At 35.9% G+C, this 20673-nt stretch overlaps 1 protein-coding gene across 15 annotated transcripts in view; it reads right to left on the bottom strand.

Annotated features, from left to right (window-relative positions):
• ablim1a (actin binding LIM protein 1a) overlaps nucleotides 1-15924 on the bottom strand; it is a 57382-nt gene extending 41458 nt beyond the window's left edge. For 6 of the 15 annotated variants that reach the window (XR_008635052.2, XR_012372244.1, XR_012372246.1 and 3 more), the window contains exons 1-2: nucleotides 15809-15853; nucleotides 10968-11072 (exon numbers count right to left, since the gene is read on the bottom strand). Coding sequence is in view for 1 of the 15 variants with exons in the window: in XM_055170123.2 (XP_055026098.2) it covers nucleotides 10968-11072; nucleotides 15809-15821 (118 nt within the window). In the remaining 14 variants the exon portion in view is untranslated. Of the gene's footprint in view, nucleotides 1-1459; nucleotides 1662-10766; nucleotides 10922-10967; nucleotides 11073-15808 lie in introns of those variants that run through there. The other 9 variants (XR_012372250.1, XR_012372252.1, XR_012372251.1 and 6 more) reach the window with 7 other exon arrangements.
• Between the last annotated feature and the right edge of the window lie 4749 nt (nucleotides 15925-20673).

Raw genomic sequence — 20673 nt, 5'->3', positions numbered from 1 at the left:
CATCATGCCTTGTTACCACTGTGCAGGCTGGTGTTGGTGGTGTTATTGTGTGGGGGATGTTTTCTTGGCACACTTTAGGCCCCTTAGTGCCAATTGGGCATCGTTTAAATGCCACAGCCTACCTGAGTATTGTTTCTGACCATGTCCATCCCTTTATGACCACCATGTATCCATCCTCCAATGGCTACTCCCAGCAAGATAATGCACCATGTCACAAAGCTTGAATCATTTCAAATTGGTTTCTTGAACATGACAATGAGTTCACTGTATCTCAACCCAATAGAGCATACTTGGGATGTGGTGGAACGGGAGCTTCATGCCCTGGATGTGCATCCCACAAATCTCCATCAACTGCAAGATGCTATCAATATGGGCCAACATTTATAAAGAATGCTTTCAGCACCTTGTTGAATCAATGCCACATAGATTTAAGGGAGTTCTGAAGGCGAAAGGGGGTCAAACACAGTATTAGTATGGTGTTCCTAATAATCCTTAAGGTGAGTGTATGTCTACATATAAAGGTGGCTGAATTAGGTTTTGAAACAGTTAATCATCGCAAAGGATAGTCAAAGTACCGTTTCATATTCTGGTTATTTTAGTGCACAAAACATGCATGAAGCAGCGAAAATAAATCACATTCTTAAAACTAGAAAGCCTTATGTTATGACAAATCTACCATTAAACAATATTTTCCCAACTAAATGAAAGTCAAGCCATTCAAATTCAATGTAACATGGATAAACATTCATTGTCTGTTAGACAAAGACCCTAAAAAATATCCCTTTACACACTTTGCAGTGAAAAACAAACTCAAGCACAGCAGGGACGAGATGTTTAAACTGAAAGGGCCACTGCAGATGAGACCCAACAATGGACTCTACCTTCCTTTTAGCGTTGCTATGGTTACGGCTGCGGGCTGCCCGGGTCTACCTCATGGGTTTGCGTCCCATTTAAAACTGCAAGACGGTCGAAACAACAACAACAACACCAGGAGACACAACTTTAACTCGGCATAATCGCACTGATGCTGCTGTTTCAATAACCTGTAAACATAAGAGGTAAGCTTTATTTCTCTTATATAACAGTTCCTGTGATTATTAAGCATGAATAGATCACACACAGCGAATAAAACCTACAGCATTGTAGCCACAAGCTAAGAATTTAGCAGACGTATAGCATTCACAGTCAAGATCACCTTAAATATCAAACCAGCAACTCTGCAGATAAAACAATAAATCTAGTCTGGGACTGACAGTAATGTCAGAACGGCACGCACCAAACAAACAACATGTTGTTTAACGCTCTGTTGCAAGACTTTTGGTTTAAATACTTAGATGAAATTATGAAAGTGCATGTTCACATAGAACATAATACACAATTTCCTCCAAAAAGTGCTGAACGTGACCATGAGCAGATCTAAAGAGGATTCAGTAAAGACTCTAAACACACACACAATTACCTTTCTTCTTGACCATGACCATCAGTGATAAATAAAGATGAATCAACAATCACTGCTGGTGTCGAATGCAGTGAGCCGAGAACAAAGCTGAATGATAAATCCACCAAACTAATGTGTGCAGCGCATGAGAGAAGAAACCGAATATCATAAATGAGAGCCCGTCTCTTAAAAAGACAGAGGCGGTCCGGCGTGTACATGCACCCCTGAAGTCTCCTCCTCCTCCTATACAACCACCCCTCTCATCCATAAACCCCTCTAGAGTCACCCCCACCGCCCCTCTTTTGTCTCTAATCACTCTGTGCAGTCTCCCATCCTCCTTTGCATTCTGTAACCCACCATTGTCAAATGACAAAAGCTGAAACACACAGAATAACCTCACTGTAACCGAAACATGAAAAGTTGTGCAACACTCAATGCCATGATGTTGGTCAGTTAAGTTTCTATTTGGGTGCTAAGGTGTTCATAAGAGATATTAGTACACTGAAAAAAATGATTTATTGAATTTAATAAAAATTTTTAAGGTAAGTGGTTGCAATCAATTTATTTAAGCTACATTTAAACAAAAGTTTTTATATTTTATTTTACGTTACTAATCTTTTTTGTTTAAATGTAGCTTAAACAAATTGATTGCAACCACTTACCTCAAAAAAACTACCAAATTCAATGAATCCTTTCTTTTCAGTGTATATTAGTATTATTATTTCAAAGACATACAGAATAAGTTTAATATACTGTTCTGCTTGTTGATTTCTAGTTTACACTCTGAAAAAAATGATTCATTGAATTTAATCAATTTTTTTAAGGTAAGTGGTTGCAATCAATTTATTTGAGCTACATTTAAACAAAAAATATTAGTAACGTAAAATAAATATAAAACTTTTGTTTAAATGTAGCTTAAATAAATTGATTGCAACCACTTACCTTAAAAAAATTATTAAATTCAATGAATCATTTTTTTTCAGTGTATCCAGAAATGTTCTCAGAAGTTAAGTACACTGAAAAAAATGATTCATTGAATTTAATCAATTTTTTTAAGGTAAGTGGTTGCAATCAATTTATTTAAGCTACATTTAAACAAAAAAGATTAGTAACGTATAATAAAATATAAAACTTTTGTTTAAATGTAGCTTAAATAAATTGATTGCAACCACTTACCTTAAAAAAATTGATTAAATTCAATGAATCATTTTTTTCAGTGTAGTCCAAGTCAATCAGATTGTAACTGTAAATTTCAGCCATGCAGCCCTTCCCATTGAGATCAGTTAAGAAACTGTACAAGTGCGATCTGTTGATGTGACATCTGAGGTGAAGACTGGACCTGAGGTAACCTGAATATGAAACTACTATGGCAGCTTCACCCTTAGACATTGAAACAGACATATTCTGTAAGTAATAAAGTACTATATCTTATCATCACAGATTTGATTGGGTGCATATTTAAAAGATGAATATTCTGCACTGTAAAAAATAATATCAGCATAAGTTTTTGTTTTACTTTAATTTAACAAATAAAGTTAAATACACTGTAAGTGAACAGTTGGAAAACTTAAAAAGTTCTCAAGAAATTCTTCAACTGGTAAGACATAAAAACCTACTTTATGCGTTTAAATGAAAAATACCAACTACAGTAAAAAAATTTTTTTTTACTTTTTTCCCTTTCACTCTCTCTGATTTATTTAGTTGTTTATATGTATATGTATATATGTTACTGTGAATATATGTCATTTTGTATATGAGTATTTATTATGCTTGTTTGATTTTTGTTTTTCCCTCAATTTTATTATACAACATTCTGAAAATTGTACTGTGCTTGTGATGCTTTTTAGTTGATCCAACTTTTCACTTTTTACAGTGTAATTTCAAGTCAAAAACCAATTAACTTGCACGCAACACTTGCGCTTTTTTGCAGTATACACAATGATTTGTTGGTATAACTTAAAAAAGCATGTTACTCGGTTGCCTTAAAATTTTGAGTTGATTTGACAAAAAATATTATTTGACTCAAAGAAAGTTGCACTGTAAACAATACTTTGCTGCCTTAAAATTTTTTGTTGAATCAACTCAGATTTCCAAGTCATTTCAACTTACTATTATTTATCTTGACTAGAGATGAGTTGTTATAACTTATAAAATTAAGTTGGCTTTTCTCAATTATATTTTATAAGTTGTGACAACTCATCTCTGTTGACATGACTTGTAAATCTGAGTTGATTTAACAAAAAATTTAAGGCAGCAAAGTATTTTTTCCATGATCCTTGCATTGTTGGCACTTTTTACTCACAGTAAGCGATTCAATTGTGTACTGTAAAAAAATGTTGGTTCAACTTAACAAATAATTATTTAAGTTGGTTGCTATAAAATTTGGAGTTAATTCAACTCAAAAATATAATTTGATAATATTTTTTTAAGTCTAATAAACATACTTGAATGCACTCTACGATAACAATATCTTCAATTTAGCAATAATGTGATGTTCAATGATAATGTTTATGATAAGTGATGAAGATTAAACTTAGATAATGTTTCAGCTTTAAAGAAAACACAGTATATTTTAATTTACATTCATATTAGTGTTGGTAAATTTGTTAACGTATATCCGCTCAGGGCCAGAGTAGACCATGATTAAGAAGACTCCTTTCACCACTTGTTACAGAGACCATTTCAAAGGTAGGATAGGCAATTTCGTGGAGGCTAGCCATAACAAACAAACAAAAATAATAAAAGCTATTTGCCCAATGAAAATGATGGAAATTAAAGTGTAATTAAGCAGTCAACGTTCAAGGTCCCTGGGAACATATCAGCTTGTGCTGAAAACGTGAACTCATAACTCATTATTAGTTACCTAAGTGCACTTGGATTTACAGTATGCACTACTGTCGTTCTGCAGATTACATAATTTCTTAATCATGCTGTTAAACATGTGTACCTGTCATATGATGGGTCTACAAGGATGTCATCCCATGCTAAAAAAAAACAATATCACAGAAATTCTATTGGTTTTATTGGGAATTTTTTTGGTTCTAATGGATTATGGCCCAAAACACACTACAATGTAGTGGTTTTAATAGTAAAAGCTAATGGTTCCAGGTATTTTAATGGACACCATTAGAATTTTCTGTAATGGTTTTATTGTTTTTTTTTTCAGCAGGGTGGACAACACATGTCAAAAACATCTCCCTTCAGCATAAAAATGAGTCAAGTTTCTTATCCACAGACCTATGTCATGTGCTTCAACTGAGTAGGAGATTATATCAAGAGTTTACAAGCAAATCCCTGCAAATCTGAAGAACATGTCTAAGATAACAGACTGTGGATGAAGTCAATCAGACATTCAGGATTTATCTCATATGTAATACTAAAGTAAAGCCCCTTTTGGTTACCTAAGCATCTAAAAGTTTTCAATTACATAAGAGGATAAGTCGGCATAAATTGATTTTCATATTTCAAATCAATGACTCGATTTTCAATAAATTTTGGCGTGTGTGTACTAATATCTAATGACCGTAATGCTCTCACTCATGAACACACAGACACAGCAACACTTGAAAAGCATTCATAAATAAATCCATCCATTCATCCTATTTGTATCTTTAGTGTATGTTCAGTGACTGATCATAACCTACTTTAGCCCACCTACACAAATGGTTAGCCTACACCAATCTTTACTGAATAAAAACACAGCTGTTAAACATCTGTTTGGGGAAGTGATCTCATTTATAACCATAGGTATTTGTTCATTTGGAGAATTGCTAAAACATACACCATTAACATATAGAAAGCATCTAAAATATAAAACCTGATTTAGACAAAATCCTCTGAAAACAGATTGATTCAGGGATTTCTTTAACCTTTGTGAGTACACTGTCAGAAAAATGCTCAAAAAATGATCCCTAGCTATTACTGGGGCGGTACCCTTTCAAAAAGTACACCTTTGCACCCAAAGAAAAAAAGTTTATATTAGTACCTAAGAGTATCAAATGAATACATAAATGAACATGATACATTATAGGACCTTTTTAAAGGACACCATTTGGTTCCTGACAATGACTACCAAAATGTGAACAATACAACTCAATCTTCAGGCATTTAGTCACAAAATATTTGATTTATTTATTTGTGTTCATACACAATTTTCCTCTTTTTTTCGTGTCACTCAGCACAAATTTCTTTATCATGTCATTTTATGTATTGGTTTCTCAAAATCTTTCTATTTTTTATTGTCGCTTGGGGTTAGAATGACTTTCTGTTACATTTCAGACATCCTAACCCAAACCCCAACCCCAAGTGACAATAGTTTAAAAATCAGAAGAAATAAATTTTGAAACCAAATACTTAACATGACATCCTAACCACAACCCCAAGCTACAATTATTTAAAAATAGAAAAAAAGAAGAAAAAAACTACATAAAATGACATGAAAAATAAAGTAGTGTTTGAAAAAAAAAGAGGAAAATCTTGTCCATGAACACTAATAAATACATTAAATATTTTGTGACTACACCACAAAATGCCTTGAGGTAAGGTTGAACAATATAAATGCAAGCTAAAACCACAATAAATATTAATGAGATAACATTGGAGACATTGGAGGCACAAGACAACTAAAGAACACAAGATTCTTCCAAATGTACAAATTGTCTACTTTAAACAGACCACGGGTGAAAATCCATCTCCAAAATTCAGAACTGGAGCACACCCAAAATCAACTACCTCATGCGAACCCATCCACTAACCACACAATATTATAAAGTGTTTGATGTTTGTGTTTAAAGAACAGTTCTTAAAGCAGGTCAACTAGCAATGAACTTAGCCACCGATATTAAAATGTAACCCTTCATCAGCATCCTTAACCATTCATACCCGATGTCAGGCTCTCGCTCAGGTAGAAGTCATCAGGGTTAAGGAACGGCAGCTGTTGCTTCACAGACTGTTTTGGGATGAGGTACAGAACTTCTGCCACATGACCGTCTTCTATGATGGATATGCGCTTGACCGAGTTCCTGCGTTTGATGCGACTGCGGTCCACCTGCTGACTGCGTCCTGAACCGCAGAGCTTCCCAAGGCTGTTCAGAGAGCGAAGGGAGGGCATGGCTGGGGTCCACAGAAGACTCCAAATAATCTCCCCTTTGAATCGATGGCCAAGACCACGTAGAAATAAAATGCTCTCTTATCCTATAACTGTGTGGTTGCCAGATATAAAGGTCCTCGTTTAGGAAAGAGTATATTCACTACACCAGTGGCTCTGAATGCTTCAGGTGAATACCACAGTTAAACCCTGTGCGATATCAAAAAGCGACTTGCAGAGCTCCTTTGCTTCATATAAGAGGATTAACCCTGACGTCTACTTTACGATTATCTCCTGAACAGAGCTGTACAATCTTCTTGGTGAGAGATGTTTACCAACACAACTAAAAATACTTTGGTTCTTAATAATCCAATATGAGAATGGGGAACCATTTGTTGCTATAAATACAATTCAAATGCAATGCACTTAAAACAAGTTTCCTTGCTTAATTTAGTTGTGTTTTACTTACTAAAAGAAGCAGATTAAGACCAGTAATAATCTAACATTTCTTTTAATCTTGCATCATGGGATTTTCTAATTTAGCCAAGAGGAAGATAAATCACAAAGATAAAATGTAATGTAACGAAGACAAATCAATCCAATGTAACAAAGACAAGATGATGATAATGCCAACAAAAAATGTAATAAAAATCAGGCATGCAGCCTATATTTGATATCTTGAAAAGTGTTAAGGTACTTACAACTTACTGTAAATATAAAAAATGCTGATAATAATAATAATAAAATAAATAAATTATAATAATTATAATAATAATAATAATAATCCAATTATTAACCCAAAGTATTCTCTAGGGATGCACCGATTCCAAATTTACATGCCTATACCTTGATTAATGACTTCAACTGATACAGTAGTTTTGCTTTTTTTGCATGCCCCTTTTAATTGTCAGGATATAATCTTCCCCTAAAAATGTCTGATAATGGGAAAAATGCATTTATCTGCTGATACCGATTATTGGCCAATATATCTGTGTATCCCTACAATGTAAAAAAAAAGTTTTTTTTGCGGTAATCTATTTTTAAAAGTATTTTTAAATCATTTTAAGTTAGATTTTTTTTATCTTGACTAGTCATGAGTTTCTTTAGACAATCAGCCAATGTTTGATACTGGGAAAACGCATTTATCTGCTAATACCGATTATTGCCCAATATATCGGTGTATCCCTACAATGTACATTTTTTTGCAGGTACATTTTTTTAATGTAATTAAGTAATTTTAAGTTAGATTTTTTATATTGACTAGTCATGAGCTTCTTTAGACAATCAGCCAATGTCTGATACTGGGAAATTTATCTGCCGATATTGATAATTGGCCAATATATCGGTGTATCCATACACTGTAAAAACTTTTCTTTTGCAGTTACATTTTTTTTTTAGGTATTTTTGAGTGATTTTAAGTTAGATTTTTTATCTTGACTAGTAATTATTTTCTGTAACATAATAAATAAAGTAAATATAACTAATTTAGCTTTATTTTATAGGTTACAGAAAGTTGAAATGACTTAAAAAAAATTTAATACACTGTAAAAACTGAAATGTTGTATCACCTTACAAAATTACTTCAATTGGTAAATTGTTTATTTTACTTAAACATTTAAGTTGAGGTTTAGGTTACCAATTAAACTTTCCCCTTTAATATTATTCAAACTGTAAAAATATTTTTGCACTTACATTTTTAAGTTACATTTTTAATCAAATAGAATTTACAAGTAGTGAGTTGCTGTAACTTATTAAATCAAGCTGAATTTGTTTAGTTATGTCAACTTTATTTTATAAGTTACAGCAAGGCATCACTAAAATGACTTGTTAATTTAAGTGCAATTTTTTTTTTTACAGTGGAGAACAGATTGTGCAGAATCACATTTAATATACATGTGCTGCTCTGTCAAACCCCATGAAGTGTTTTTCTGTGTTCAGATTCATCAGACAGCTCTGCAGTTTACAGTATCAAACACACTCACTGTGTGCACCAGATGCTGACAGAGACGTTCACAAATAGATTTCAGAACAGATTGAGGAGGATTAGGAGAAATATGAACTATGTTATGGGTTAAGAGTTCACGTTTGTAATCTTTAAACTAACAAATGTGCAAAATAATGTTTGTGTAGACTTTAAAAGTAAGGGAGGCAAAGAAATAAAAGGCGTACGAGCCATATGTGTGCCTATGTAGTATGCATGTATCTGTATGTGTGCGCATGTACATATAAATACAGTATGTAAACATACAACATGCACTCAACGCAAGATTGAATGTGTCTGTAATGCTGCTTCTCTGCTGATTTAGGACTTCATTAATCATAAATCAGACTCTTCTTCATAACAGAAACAGCACAATCGCACTAAAGCCACTACTAACCATTAAATGTATCCAAAAGTGATAAGTAATATGGTGAGCGGTAATTGACCACTGTGTGATTTTCACTGGCCAATATCTAAAAGTAGGCTCGAGACAGATATAAGCATGAAATGGTGAATAATAAACTGCGGAGTAAATTATGTCTTTTTTTGCTAAACCGCAGGCAAAGCAAATACAAGAAAAATGTGACTTCATCTTTTTCGCATCTGTGTACGAAATGTGCTACGTAGCCTATATTGCTAATTAAGATCCAATAACACCATAAATGTGACTTGAACTTGAATCTGGCACAACAAGAGCAAAACAGGCTGAAGATTTATCATGCTCTTAAATACTGAAGCTTCTGCTGTGATTTAAATGACTACAAGCATAATTACGACACGGTTTTTAGCTCATATCACAGAATAATGACACAAAGCGAAACATACACAGACACTCCTCATTTTCATGTGTATTTTAAAATGCAAGAAAATCTTTTCTTACAATCTGAAAAATGTTGGGTTAAAAATGGACAAACCCAGCGTTGGTTTAAAGAGGACATTTTACAAGACTTTTTTAAGATGTCGAATAAATCTTTGGTGTCCCCAGAGTACGTATGCAAGTGTTAGCTCAAAATACCATAAAGATAATTTATTATAACATGTTAAAATTGACACTTTGTAGGTGTGAGCAAAAATGTGCTGTTTTGGGTGTGTCCTTTTAAATGCAAATGAGTTGGATAGTGCAGATTAAGGGGCAGTATTATCCCCTTCTGACATCACAAGGGAAGCCAAATTTCAATGACCTATTTTTTCACATGCGTGCAGAAAAACTAAATTACTGGGTTGATCTTTTTTACATTAGAAGCACGGGGGACCCAATTATAGCACTTAAACTTGGAAAAAATCTGATTTTCATGATATGTCCCTTTTAAATTAACATAGAAAATGTTTATATTTGACCTAACAATGAGTTAAAACAACCCAGCATAGGTTAAATTTGAACTCAGCGGGTTGGGTTCGTCTCGTTTTGACACAACGCTGGGTTGAAAATAACCCAGGATATTTTTAGTGTAGCCATATTTTACCTTCAATCAATATAAACTTGCACACTTCCCTGTATTCACCAATAAAGAAACCTTAAAAAGTAAAACAAGCCCATTGCTAAATAAGTTATATTTTAAACAATGTTACAGCTACATTTTTAAAACTGTTTTCCAATGAGGTGTCCTTCTAGAAAAATACATCTTGCACAATTTTGCTTCTTAAAGGGACAGTACACCGAAAACGTACAATTCTGTTAGCATTTATTTACCCTCAAGTAGTTTCAAACATGTATACATTTATTTGTTCTGCTGAACATAAAATAAGTTATTAAAAAAAAAAATTGTAACCAAGCAGATCTGGGGCACCATTCACTGTAGAAAAAAATTTATAGTATTGAAGTGAATGGTGCCCCGGATCTGTTTGGTTACAAACAGTTTTTAAAATATCTTTATTTATATAAAGCAATTTATACAGGTTTGAAACAGCTTGAGGTCGAGCAAATGATGACAGAATTTCATTTTTGGTTGAACTATGCCTTTAAGTCAATTGAAAGGTATCTCTACTGGAAAACAAAGCAAACAATGTTTAGGAAAATGAGAATCTAAATAACACACCAATGTCTTACAATCTACATTAATCTTTTTACTTCACTCATTTCCATCTGGATACCCACTCTTGTTATCTCATTGTATAGAGAAGTTTGCTGAAGTGCTGTATATAGTCCGATATATTCGTCTGGGAAGTGGAGCCACCAGTATAATAGCTTAGCACAAACATACACCACGACCAAGACAAAGTCCCAGAGTGAGAATAAAGCTCTCTGCAGCAGAGCAAATTACCTCGATTCACCCCACACAACTGATGCAGGATCAGTTCCAGTGCTGAAATAAGAGACAACTCTCTCACAAAGGAAAACAATGATACATGCATGCGGATCAAAGGCGGACACAAAGAAATCAAGCCTCTTGCAGAGATACACACATAAATCACACCCCAGAAGACAACGAGACGGATCTCCCGCGGTCCGAGACCTCGCTTACCATCGAGCCCGAAGCAGGAAGTGATCTTTTGGGCGTAGTTGCACAGTCCATCGTAAGGAGGCTGTTGTTTCTGCTGCTGCACGACACTCCTGTCTCCCATCACTGCTGAGAAACACACACGCACCCGATCACTCTCACACACTCCGGATCACAGGACGGCCCGCCAGGACAGACTGAGGCTGTGTACTCATCAATATTTCAGATTCACACGTGGCCACGTGCACACACACATCAGCCTTATGCACACTTATGCACAAAAGTGCTGAGCCAGTGTGCCCTCGCTGTGTGCATGCTGGTGTCCGGACTGGGAGGAGGCGGAGGAGGAGACTCGGGTTACCGCGGTACCGGTTGTCAAGGATAGGCCATTAATGCCGCAGTCTAACAGGTAAAAGCTGCCCTGGTGCAGAGGCAGGGCGGGGCAGTTACGGGATGAACAGGGCTACTGTCTCTCGAATGGACCGCACAGCTACATGGATGCAAACACAGATCAAAAACACATCATAACTATCATCATATCCTGATGTCCTGTCTGGAAAATAGTGTCTTTAAAAAATTGGCCAATGCTAATTGGTGGCCTATATCATGAAAATATTTATTAAATGTGACCCTGGACCACAAAACCACTCTCAATGGTCAATTTTTGTAATTGAGATTTATAGATCATCTGAAAGTTGAATAAATAAGCTTTCCGTTGATGGTTTGTTAGGACAGGACAATATTCGGCCGAGATGCAACTATTTATAAATCTGCAATATCTGAGGATGCAAAAAATCTAAATAATGAGAAAATTGCCTTTAAAGTTGTCCAAATGAAGTCCTAAGCAACACATATTACTAATGATAAATACTTTTTTTATATATATACACTTCAGTAGGAAATTCACAAAATATCTTCAAGGCACATGATCTTTACTTAAAGGCGTGATTTTTGAAAAACACTTTGGAAAAGGGAGTCGGGCCGACTACCAAAACACACTTTATAGCCAATCAGCAGTAAGGGGCGTGTCTACTAACTGACATTGTTGCCTGGGTTGCGTATGTGGGGGGTGGGTCTTTCAAAAAGGTCCAGATTCTATTGGGGTAGGGGCGTGTTTGTTTAGGTGATTTCAAATATCAACATTGGCTTTCAGAGATCATGCACCCCGCCTTTAATATCCTAATGATTTTTGGCATTAAAAATCTATAATTTTGACCCATACAATGTATTGTTGGCTATTGCTACAAATATACCCATACGACTTATGACTGGTTTTGTGGTCCAGGGTCACAAATAACGCTCTGGTATATATAGCAAAGAGAGTAATGCAAAACATTCAGTTTTCTGATTTGTTTTCTCACACAATTAGTTAGGTTCTAAGGATTTGGCACTGACAGACCTACCACTTATAATAAAAAGGCTGATCTGGTGTCATTATTGGGTTTTAAAGAGCACCTACTGTCCGATTCACAATTTTACATTTTCTTTGGTGTGTAAGTTTGTATTAGTACGTTAATGATATGCAAAAGGTACAAACCTCAAAGTAAACTATGACGCGAGTTATCATCTCCAACGTAAATCTCTTTTCTCGGACTACAACATACACGGATTGTAGGCAACAGTTTACTTCCTGGTATTGGTGATGTAGACAAGACCGACATTATCATAATTCCTCCTGCTTTGACTCACAGCCTGTAAGTTAACTCCTGTTAGCATTGCATTGCGAGCCAATCTTTCAAACATGGTAAGGAGCATCACATTTCCGGTTGAAGTCAGAGGTGAAGAGAGTGAAATCTGGAGTTACGAAAATTTACGGTATTATATGTAACCATAAACTACGCAAACACTTTGTATTATACCAAATACACAAAATAATGTTGTTTTTAGCAATGAAATAGGTGCACTTAAATGCATTAAGCGTACACTATGTAAACCTGTGAGCTTCTAATGGTTTATGCCAATGAAGCTGTGCAATAGACGGGTTGCCGGTTAACAAACATTACAGGGTGCGCGCTCATCCAGGAGGCAGAAAGCCTGATTGGTGAGCTGGTCCGCTACTGCAACAACCTTAATTATTAAAGCGTTCTTTATTGTTTGTATATAAATAAAACTTGATTTTAGTTGGATCTGTTTTTCTGTCTTTATTTTTGCAGTGTTACTGTGATACATGTATGAATTATAATCTAAGGCTAGTAACGTATACGTCGCATCTACTGGCATGTTAACATCAGGCACCTAGCAGTGACTCTGTTGGTATATTATCCACGCAACAACAACTTGGAATTTTGACTTACAGACACCGCTACTAGCTTACAACACAAGGCACTGGCTTGTTATATAAATAAACTACGTTTAAAGTACTTTGTTGTTATTTATTATTAGCGGAGTTTACCGGAAGTTACGCGCGGACCGCGACAGCCGCTTGTTTATGTTGTTACTCTTGAAACGTGTTTTTCTGAGGAAAAAAACTGCTAAAACAAAACTACAAAAATATTTTCATAATCTTCACCACATATGTTAAAATATTTTTAAAAAATGCTGGATTATTTCAACCCAGAAATTGTTTATATTTGACCCAACAATACAGTAGGTTAAAACAACCCAGCGTTTTGGGTTGAAACAACCCGGCATGCGATAAATTACAAACCAGCGGGTTGGGATCGTCCCTTTTTGATCCAACGCTATAGGTTGAAAAAATAACCCAGCATTTTTTAGAGTATATTTTTTTATTTAAATGAGATTTGAGAAATATTCTCTGAAAACAAGTCTAAATATGGCGTGAAACTTCATTTAAGGATTCCTAAATATTTTAATTGGTATACTAGATCATTATAAAAATTATATTTTATAAATTATATAATTATAATATATAATTATAATGATTTATTTATAATAAACGAAAAATTAAAACGAAAGGCTGAACTCACTGATGTCTTGTTTTTACTTCACTTCTTCAAGCAGTTCACTCACTGCACATGAGAACATGACTGCTGGTCAATAACAGACTGATATATTGATTGACTTAAAAGCAACAGCATTATAATATGTGAAAATGCTGAGCTTTACTAAACAAACCCACCTAGACATTTTTCAAACCTCCATCACACTTAAAGGAATAGTCTACTCATTTTCAATATTAAAATATGTTATTACCTTAACTAAGAACTGTTGAATCATCCCTCTGTCATCTGTGTGTGTGCACGTAAGCGCTGGAGCGCCCTGCGACGCTACGATAGCATTTAGCTTAGCCCCATTCATTCAATGGTACCATTTAGAGATAAAGTTAGAAGTGACCAAACACATCAACGTTTTTCCTATTTAAGACGAGTAGTTATACGAGCAAGTTTGGTGGTACAAAATAAAACATAGCGATTTTCTAAGCGGATTTAAAAGAGGAACTATATTTTATGGCGTAATAGCACTTTTGGGAGTACTTCGACTCGGCGCAGTAACACCCTCCCTCTCCCATTATGAGAGTGAGAAGGGGAGCGGACTTTTCAGGCGAGTCGAAGTACTCCCAAAAGTGCTATTACGCCATAAAATATAGTTCCTCTTTTAAATCCGCTTAGAAAAGCGCTATGTTTTATTTTGTACCACCAAACTTGCTCGTATAACTACTCGTCTTAAATAGGAAAAACATTGATGTGTTTGGTCACTTCTAACTTTATCTCTAAATGGTACCATTGAATGAATGGGGCTAAGCTAAATGCTATCGTAGCGTCGCAGCGCGCTCCAGCGCCCACGTGCACACACACAGATGACAGAGGGATGACCCAACAGCTCCCAGCCAAGGCAACAACATATTTCAATATTGAAAATGAGTAGACTATTCCTTTAACATTGAACATATGAACATACTAGGCTATATGTGATGTCTGTGAAATCCAAGTCTCTCTAATAATCTAATGAAAGATTTGAAGCATCCAAGTTTAATTTCACTAAATGATTTCAATCGTTGACATGATCTTACTGAGCCATTTTAAGGTTATATTATCCACAAAATGTTCTTTTTAATGATGTAAGATTTTATGTTTAAAAAGGTTAATCACAAAACTGACTTTAGCTATGATGACCGACTGGGTCACATATTATTGTGTATTTAACATATCTCCATTGTATTTATTGTGTATTTTATTTGTACTTTATGCTCCAGAGCAATGTTTTACAACTAAAAGCTTGAAAAGAAATGCCAGTATGTCCCTGGGATTCAAAAATATGACATTTCTAAAGATTGTGCCGTGTTTCAACCAGAGAAAACAGAAATTGTGAAACTACATATTAAAATTTTATGACCTACACAAAGCCCAAACCACAGATGAACAGTTTTGGGATGGTATCAGCGCCTCAACTCTGCTGCCCGCTAATGGGAAAACATTAAGTTTCAGGCTGCCATGTTTCAACATCTAGGAACTCCCTATTAATGTCAGTGCTTTTTAAATGAGTAGGCTAAATATTTGACTGTCCGCATTATTTTATTTAGTGCGTATGCTATCATATTAATAAAGCAATCCTGCAATAGTAGCATATCAGACTTACACTACCATGTTAGATATGTCTACTCTACCGCCATCTGCTGGTTAATAAAAGGAAGTATTATAAATTCTTCAGGACTTTTTGTGAAAACAAGACCCTGAATTAAAAGCAGTTGCTGGTTCGTGTTAATTAAACGGTCCAAGTACTTTGCCGAGCTGAGTTAGGGTTAGTAAATCGATATGTCATTTGGGTGAAAAGATGGAAATCGCTTATTAACAAAACAAAATTCCTGTTTGTTAGAGCTTAAATTATTGAACATGAAGTAAAACTGTGATGCCAGGAGCTACCGGAAATAACAGAAGCTGGATGATGATGTATAATCAATCACTCACCGTGCACAGGCATGTTTGAGAACACCGTCCGGTCCTGATGCTGTGTGTTCGAGAGAAAGAGAGAGAGAGAGAGAGAGAGAGAGAGAGAGAGAGAGAGAGATCCGCATTCAACACCATAAAGCTGCAGGGTTCTCGTGACGGGTGGGTCCTGAGGTAAAGTCTTACTGCTTACTGATCTTTAACAGGATACAATTATTAGCCACATAAACAGCAGTTATTCTGTACTATAATACTAACGTTACTTAGTAATTATTGGATTATTTTCGGAATCTAAAATACACACCTGCACTTCAAAGTGTGACCCTGGACCAATATATTCCTCTAATTTAGGGCATATGTCTGTTCACTTGTCAGAGCGCCATGAGTTAAATCCATTCCGCTTGAGGAATGCCTTAATAAAATAAACTCCGTTCCGCGTTTTAGCTACAGCCTTGACTTCCAGGCTGCTGCTTCCTCAAATCCATTCCACTTGGCTCATTTGGAGTCCATATAATTTAAACTACATTTCGTGTTTTAACTTCTTTCGCCTGCGGCATGACCGCAACACAACAAGGTAAACAAAGTTTTTATGCTACAAAAGCACAGGTATGTTTGCCAAAAAATACACTAGTCAACATTTGAAGTAGACCAACAAAACCTTTCCTAAAGATTGTCTTAAAATCAATACCCATTCTTGTCCTGATTAACGTTATTGATCCACTTCAAATGTGTTATTGTATGGGTCCAAATTATTAATTTTTCTTTAAATGAAAAATAAAATTATTAGGATATTATATAATAATCATGTTTCACGAAGATATTTTGTAAATTTCCTAACGTATATATATGGGATGCTCAATTGGTACTAATGGGCCCAAAGTGTGCCAAGAAAATATCCCCCACACCATTACACCACCACCACCAGCCTGATCCGTTGATACAAGGGAAGATGGATCCATGCTTTCATGTTGTTGACGCCAAATTCTGACTCTACCATCAAATCAAGACTCATCAGACCAGGCAACATTTTTCCAATCTTCTATTGTCCAATTTTGGTGAGCCTGTGTGAATTGTAGCCTTGGTTTCAGGAGTGGCACCCGGTGTGTTCTTCTGCTGCAGTAGCCCATCCGCCTCAAGGTTCAACGTGTTGTGCGTTCAGAGATGCTCTTCTGTATATCTCGGTTGTAACGAGTGGTTATTTGAGTTACTGTTGCCTTTCTATCAGCTCAAACCAGGCTGGCCACTCTTCTCTGAACTCTAGCATCAACAAGGCATTTGCGCCCACAGAACTGCCACTCACTGGATATTTTCTCTTTTTCAGACCATTCTCTGTAAACCTTTGAGATGGTTGTGTGTGAAAATCCCAGTAGATCAGCAGTTTCTGAAATACTCAGACCAGCCCGTCTGGCACCAACAACCATGCCACTTTCAAAGTCACTTAAATCACCTTTCTTCCCCATTCTCGGTTTAAACTGCAGCAGATTGTCTTGACCATAGTCCCTTTCACACATACAGTATTTACTGGTAAATTGCAGTTAACATGTCATGTGTGAACAGAACCTTTCCGGTAAATCAGTGCTCCCAATTTACCAGTAAGACAAGTTGTAAGATTACCAGTAATTTACCGGTAAGCGCTGTGTGTGAACGAAAAATATAGCATTACCGGCATTTAGAACGGACAACGTCAGACCGCGCTGACAGATTGGGCCAATCAGAAAGTTTTTTATACAGGTGACGCAATTTCCCCCAGACTGTTTACGGACGTTTCCACACACATGTTGCTTAAAAGTCGAGCACACCTGAAGTTAACATCCACATTTCTTCACCAAAGTTGTTTAAAACAATTGCCAACTTGCCGACATCCTTAGCACACCATCTGTGAAGCCTAATGTGCAAACGCGCAGGTTCCGTTTGACGCCGCCTAACGCAATGTTGTTTGGTCACGAGCAACTTCGCGACCGTTTGCCACAGATGTGAAAACAACAAAATACGAACCGTGGATATTAAGTCATAACCCGCCGTTTACAAATACGACACGGACGGAGCTCGCCGGCCGCGCGCCCAGGTAACTTCCGCTTTCTCTCCGAGTTTACCGGTATTTTGATACTGATGTGTGAATGATGTCTTACTGGTAAAAAGACGGAACGTCACTGCATGTGTGAACAGCACATTTTTGTATTTACTGGTAAATTCATTCTGGTAAATTCATGGTAATTTACCAGAATTCCTGTGTGAAAGAGGCTCATGTCTACATGCCTAAATGCATTGAGTTGCTGCCATGTGATTGGCTGATTAGACATTTGCATTAACAAATGCGCAGTTGGACAGGTATACCTAATAAAGTGGCCGGTGAGTGTATATACTGTTTTGTGAGTGGATGCAGTGCTATGGACTTCATTTTGGACTTTAAAGGGATAGTTCATCCAAAAATAAAAAATCTGTCATCATTTACTTGCTCTCATGTTGTTACAAACCTAGATTTTTTTGTTCTGATAAACACAGAGGTATTTTGAGGAATGTTTGTAACCAAATCATTCGCGGACCCCATTTATTTAACCCTTGTGTGGTGTTCATATTTTTGTTACTTAGACGATGTTTGTGGGTCTGGTGGACCCAGAGCATTATTAGTATCTTAAATCAATGCAGTCATACAAATGTATGTAATATTGTTAACAGATGTTTAGTTTAGCCTTATTGGAAGTAACATAGACAGAATTCATGGTTAATATTTGTCATTTTCCACTGTAGAGGACTATTTATAAACTAAAGTGCCATTCGTTTTTTGTGGTAATATGAAATAAAAGAAGAAAATTCTATTATGATCCAGATATTGGGGGAAAAACTATTTTATCTTAAATAAGTATAAATGAAACCAAGTTTTTCATCACTGTTGAAGTTATATTCTTTGAACTTTTTGAAATTGTACACATTTTTGTCAGTCTACACAGCACAGGCCCCAACTGAACAGATGCCGTATCATAAGACATTATCCACACTGAACATATAACCTGTTCCTGCCAGCCAACACAACACATAAGAAGCAAAATTTTACTGTGTAGTTGTGTTGCGTATGCATTTCTTGCATTTTATACACATATAATGTGTCCATCTTATGTCCACACACATGTGTTGTGCAATGTGTTGCTATTGAACACAACTTAGAATGATGAGAATTCATGGATAATATTTTACTTTCTCCATTATTTACTCTCTCTCACACACACATCTTTGTTGGACATTTAGTCCCCACAATGTGATAAATACCAGGTACACACACGCACGCACGCACGCACGCACGTGTTTCTGGTTTCCATGTTTTGTGGGGACATTCCATAGACGTAATGCATTTTATACTGTACAAACTGTATATTCTATTCCCCTTACCTACCCCATTCCGTAACCCCAACCATCACAGAAACCCTTCTGCTACTTCACATTTTCAAGATTGTTTGATTTATAAGCTTGTTTCCTCATGGGGACATCAAAATGTCCCCACAAGATCACAAAAATACTGGTATTTCTATCTTTTTGGGGACAATTGGTCCCCACAACGTGATAATGACCCGGCCGCACGCGCACACACACACACACACACACACACCATAGGTTTTGTGGTAAACCCATGGTTTTACTAATGGTACCAAACAACCACGGTTACTACTCTTTTACTACAGTAAAACTATGGATTTTTTGTAAGGGAGATAATGGTAAAATGTAGAATGGTTCCTGTTAGACAAAAGGTAAAGTGTTTTTGGGACAGTGTGGGCAAACAAATGTTCATGCATGATATATAACATGTTGTATCCTTGCGGCATTACAGCAAGAGTAGAAGGACAAAACTCTGACATGCACCCATCACATATGTACAGTCATATATACAAACACACTCATGCACTCACAGGAGTCCCAGATAGGAGAAAAACAGAGTAAAGTTACAGAGCATGTTCAATTGTCACATTCTTATTACCCCCGGGTCCCGTGGCCCCGAACACCACATATGTACTATAACTGTGTAGGGGGGGGGTACACAATGTACAGTAATTATAAAGTTGATTATTTTTATGTTCTTTATAGAAAATGAGCCAAGGCCAATGAATCTGAGGTTGAAACAACAATTGATTACATAATTTTTCTTACAGTAAACATTAAAAACGGGTCCCACAGACCCGAACACCACACAAGGGTTAATCTTTTTCCTATATGGAAGTAAATGGGGTCCACAAATGGTTTGGTTACAAACATTCCTCAAACTTTCTTCATTCGTGTTCATCAGAAGAAATAAATATTTACAGGTTTTTAACATGAGAGTGAGTAAATGATGGCAGAATTTTTCTTTTTGGGTGAACTATTCCATTAAACCCTCAGTTTCCAGATTTTCAAATAGTTGTATCTCGACTAGACCAAATATTGTCCTTTCCATCAAGTGAAAGTTTATCTTTATAGCGTTGAGATAATGTATAAATCTCAATTTATAAAACTGACTCTTATGACTGGTTTTGTGGTCCAGGGTCACAAATATGATGGGTTATTTTTTTACCTGCGTTGGGTCAGAAAGGGACAAACCCAGTGGTTGGGTTAAATTCATCCAGAAAATGTTTATATTTAACCCAACAATGAGAGGAAACAACCCATCATAGGTTAAATTACAACCCAACAGGTAAGATTAGTACCTTTTTGACTAAAGACTGGGTTGAAAAAACAACAACAACATATTTATAATCAAATCAGAGCAGGTTGTTAAAAAATAAAATTTCCTTTATTACAAGTCTAAATCCTTTAAGCTATATCTGATCTGAACTTTTAAAAATACAGGTGCTTTAAAAATAAAGGTTCTTCACAATGATGCCACAGAACCACCATTTTTGAGAAACAGAAAGCTTCAATGG

The sequence above is a fragment of the Misgurnus anguillicaudatus genome, chromosome 11, assembly GCF_027580225.2.
Source record: "Misgurnus anguillicaudatus chromosome 11, ASM2758022v2, whole genome shotgun sequence".
In the NCBI taxonomy this organism is placed as follows: domain Eukaryota; kingdom Metazoa; phylum Chordata; class Actinopteri; order Cypriniformes; family Cobitidae; genus Misgurnus; species Misgurnus anguillicaudatus.
The sequence above is the reverse complement of the archived record's forward strand: the minus strand, read 5'-3'. Positions and strand labels throughout refer to the sequence as shown.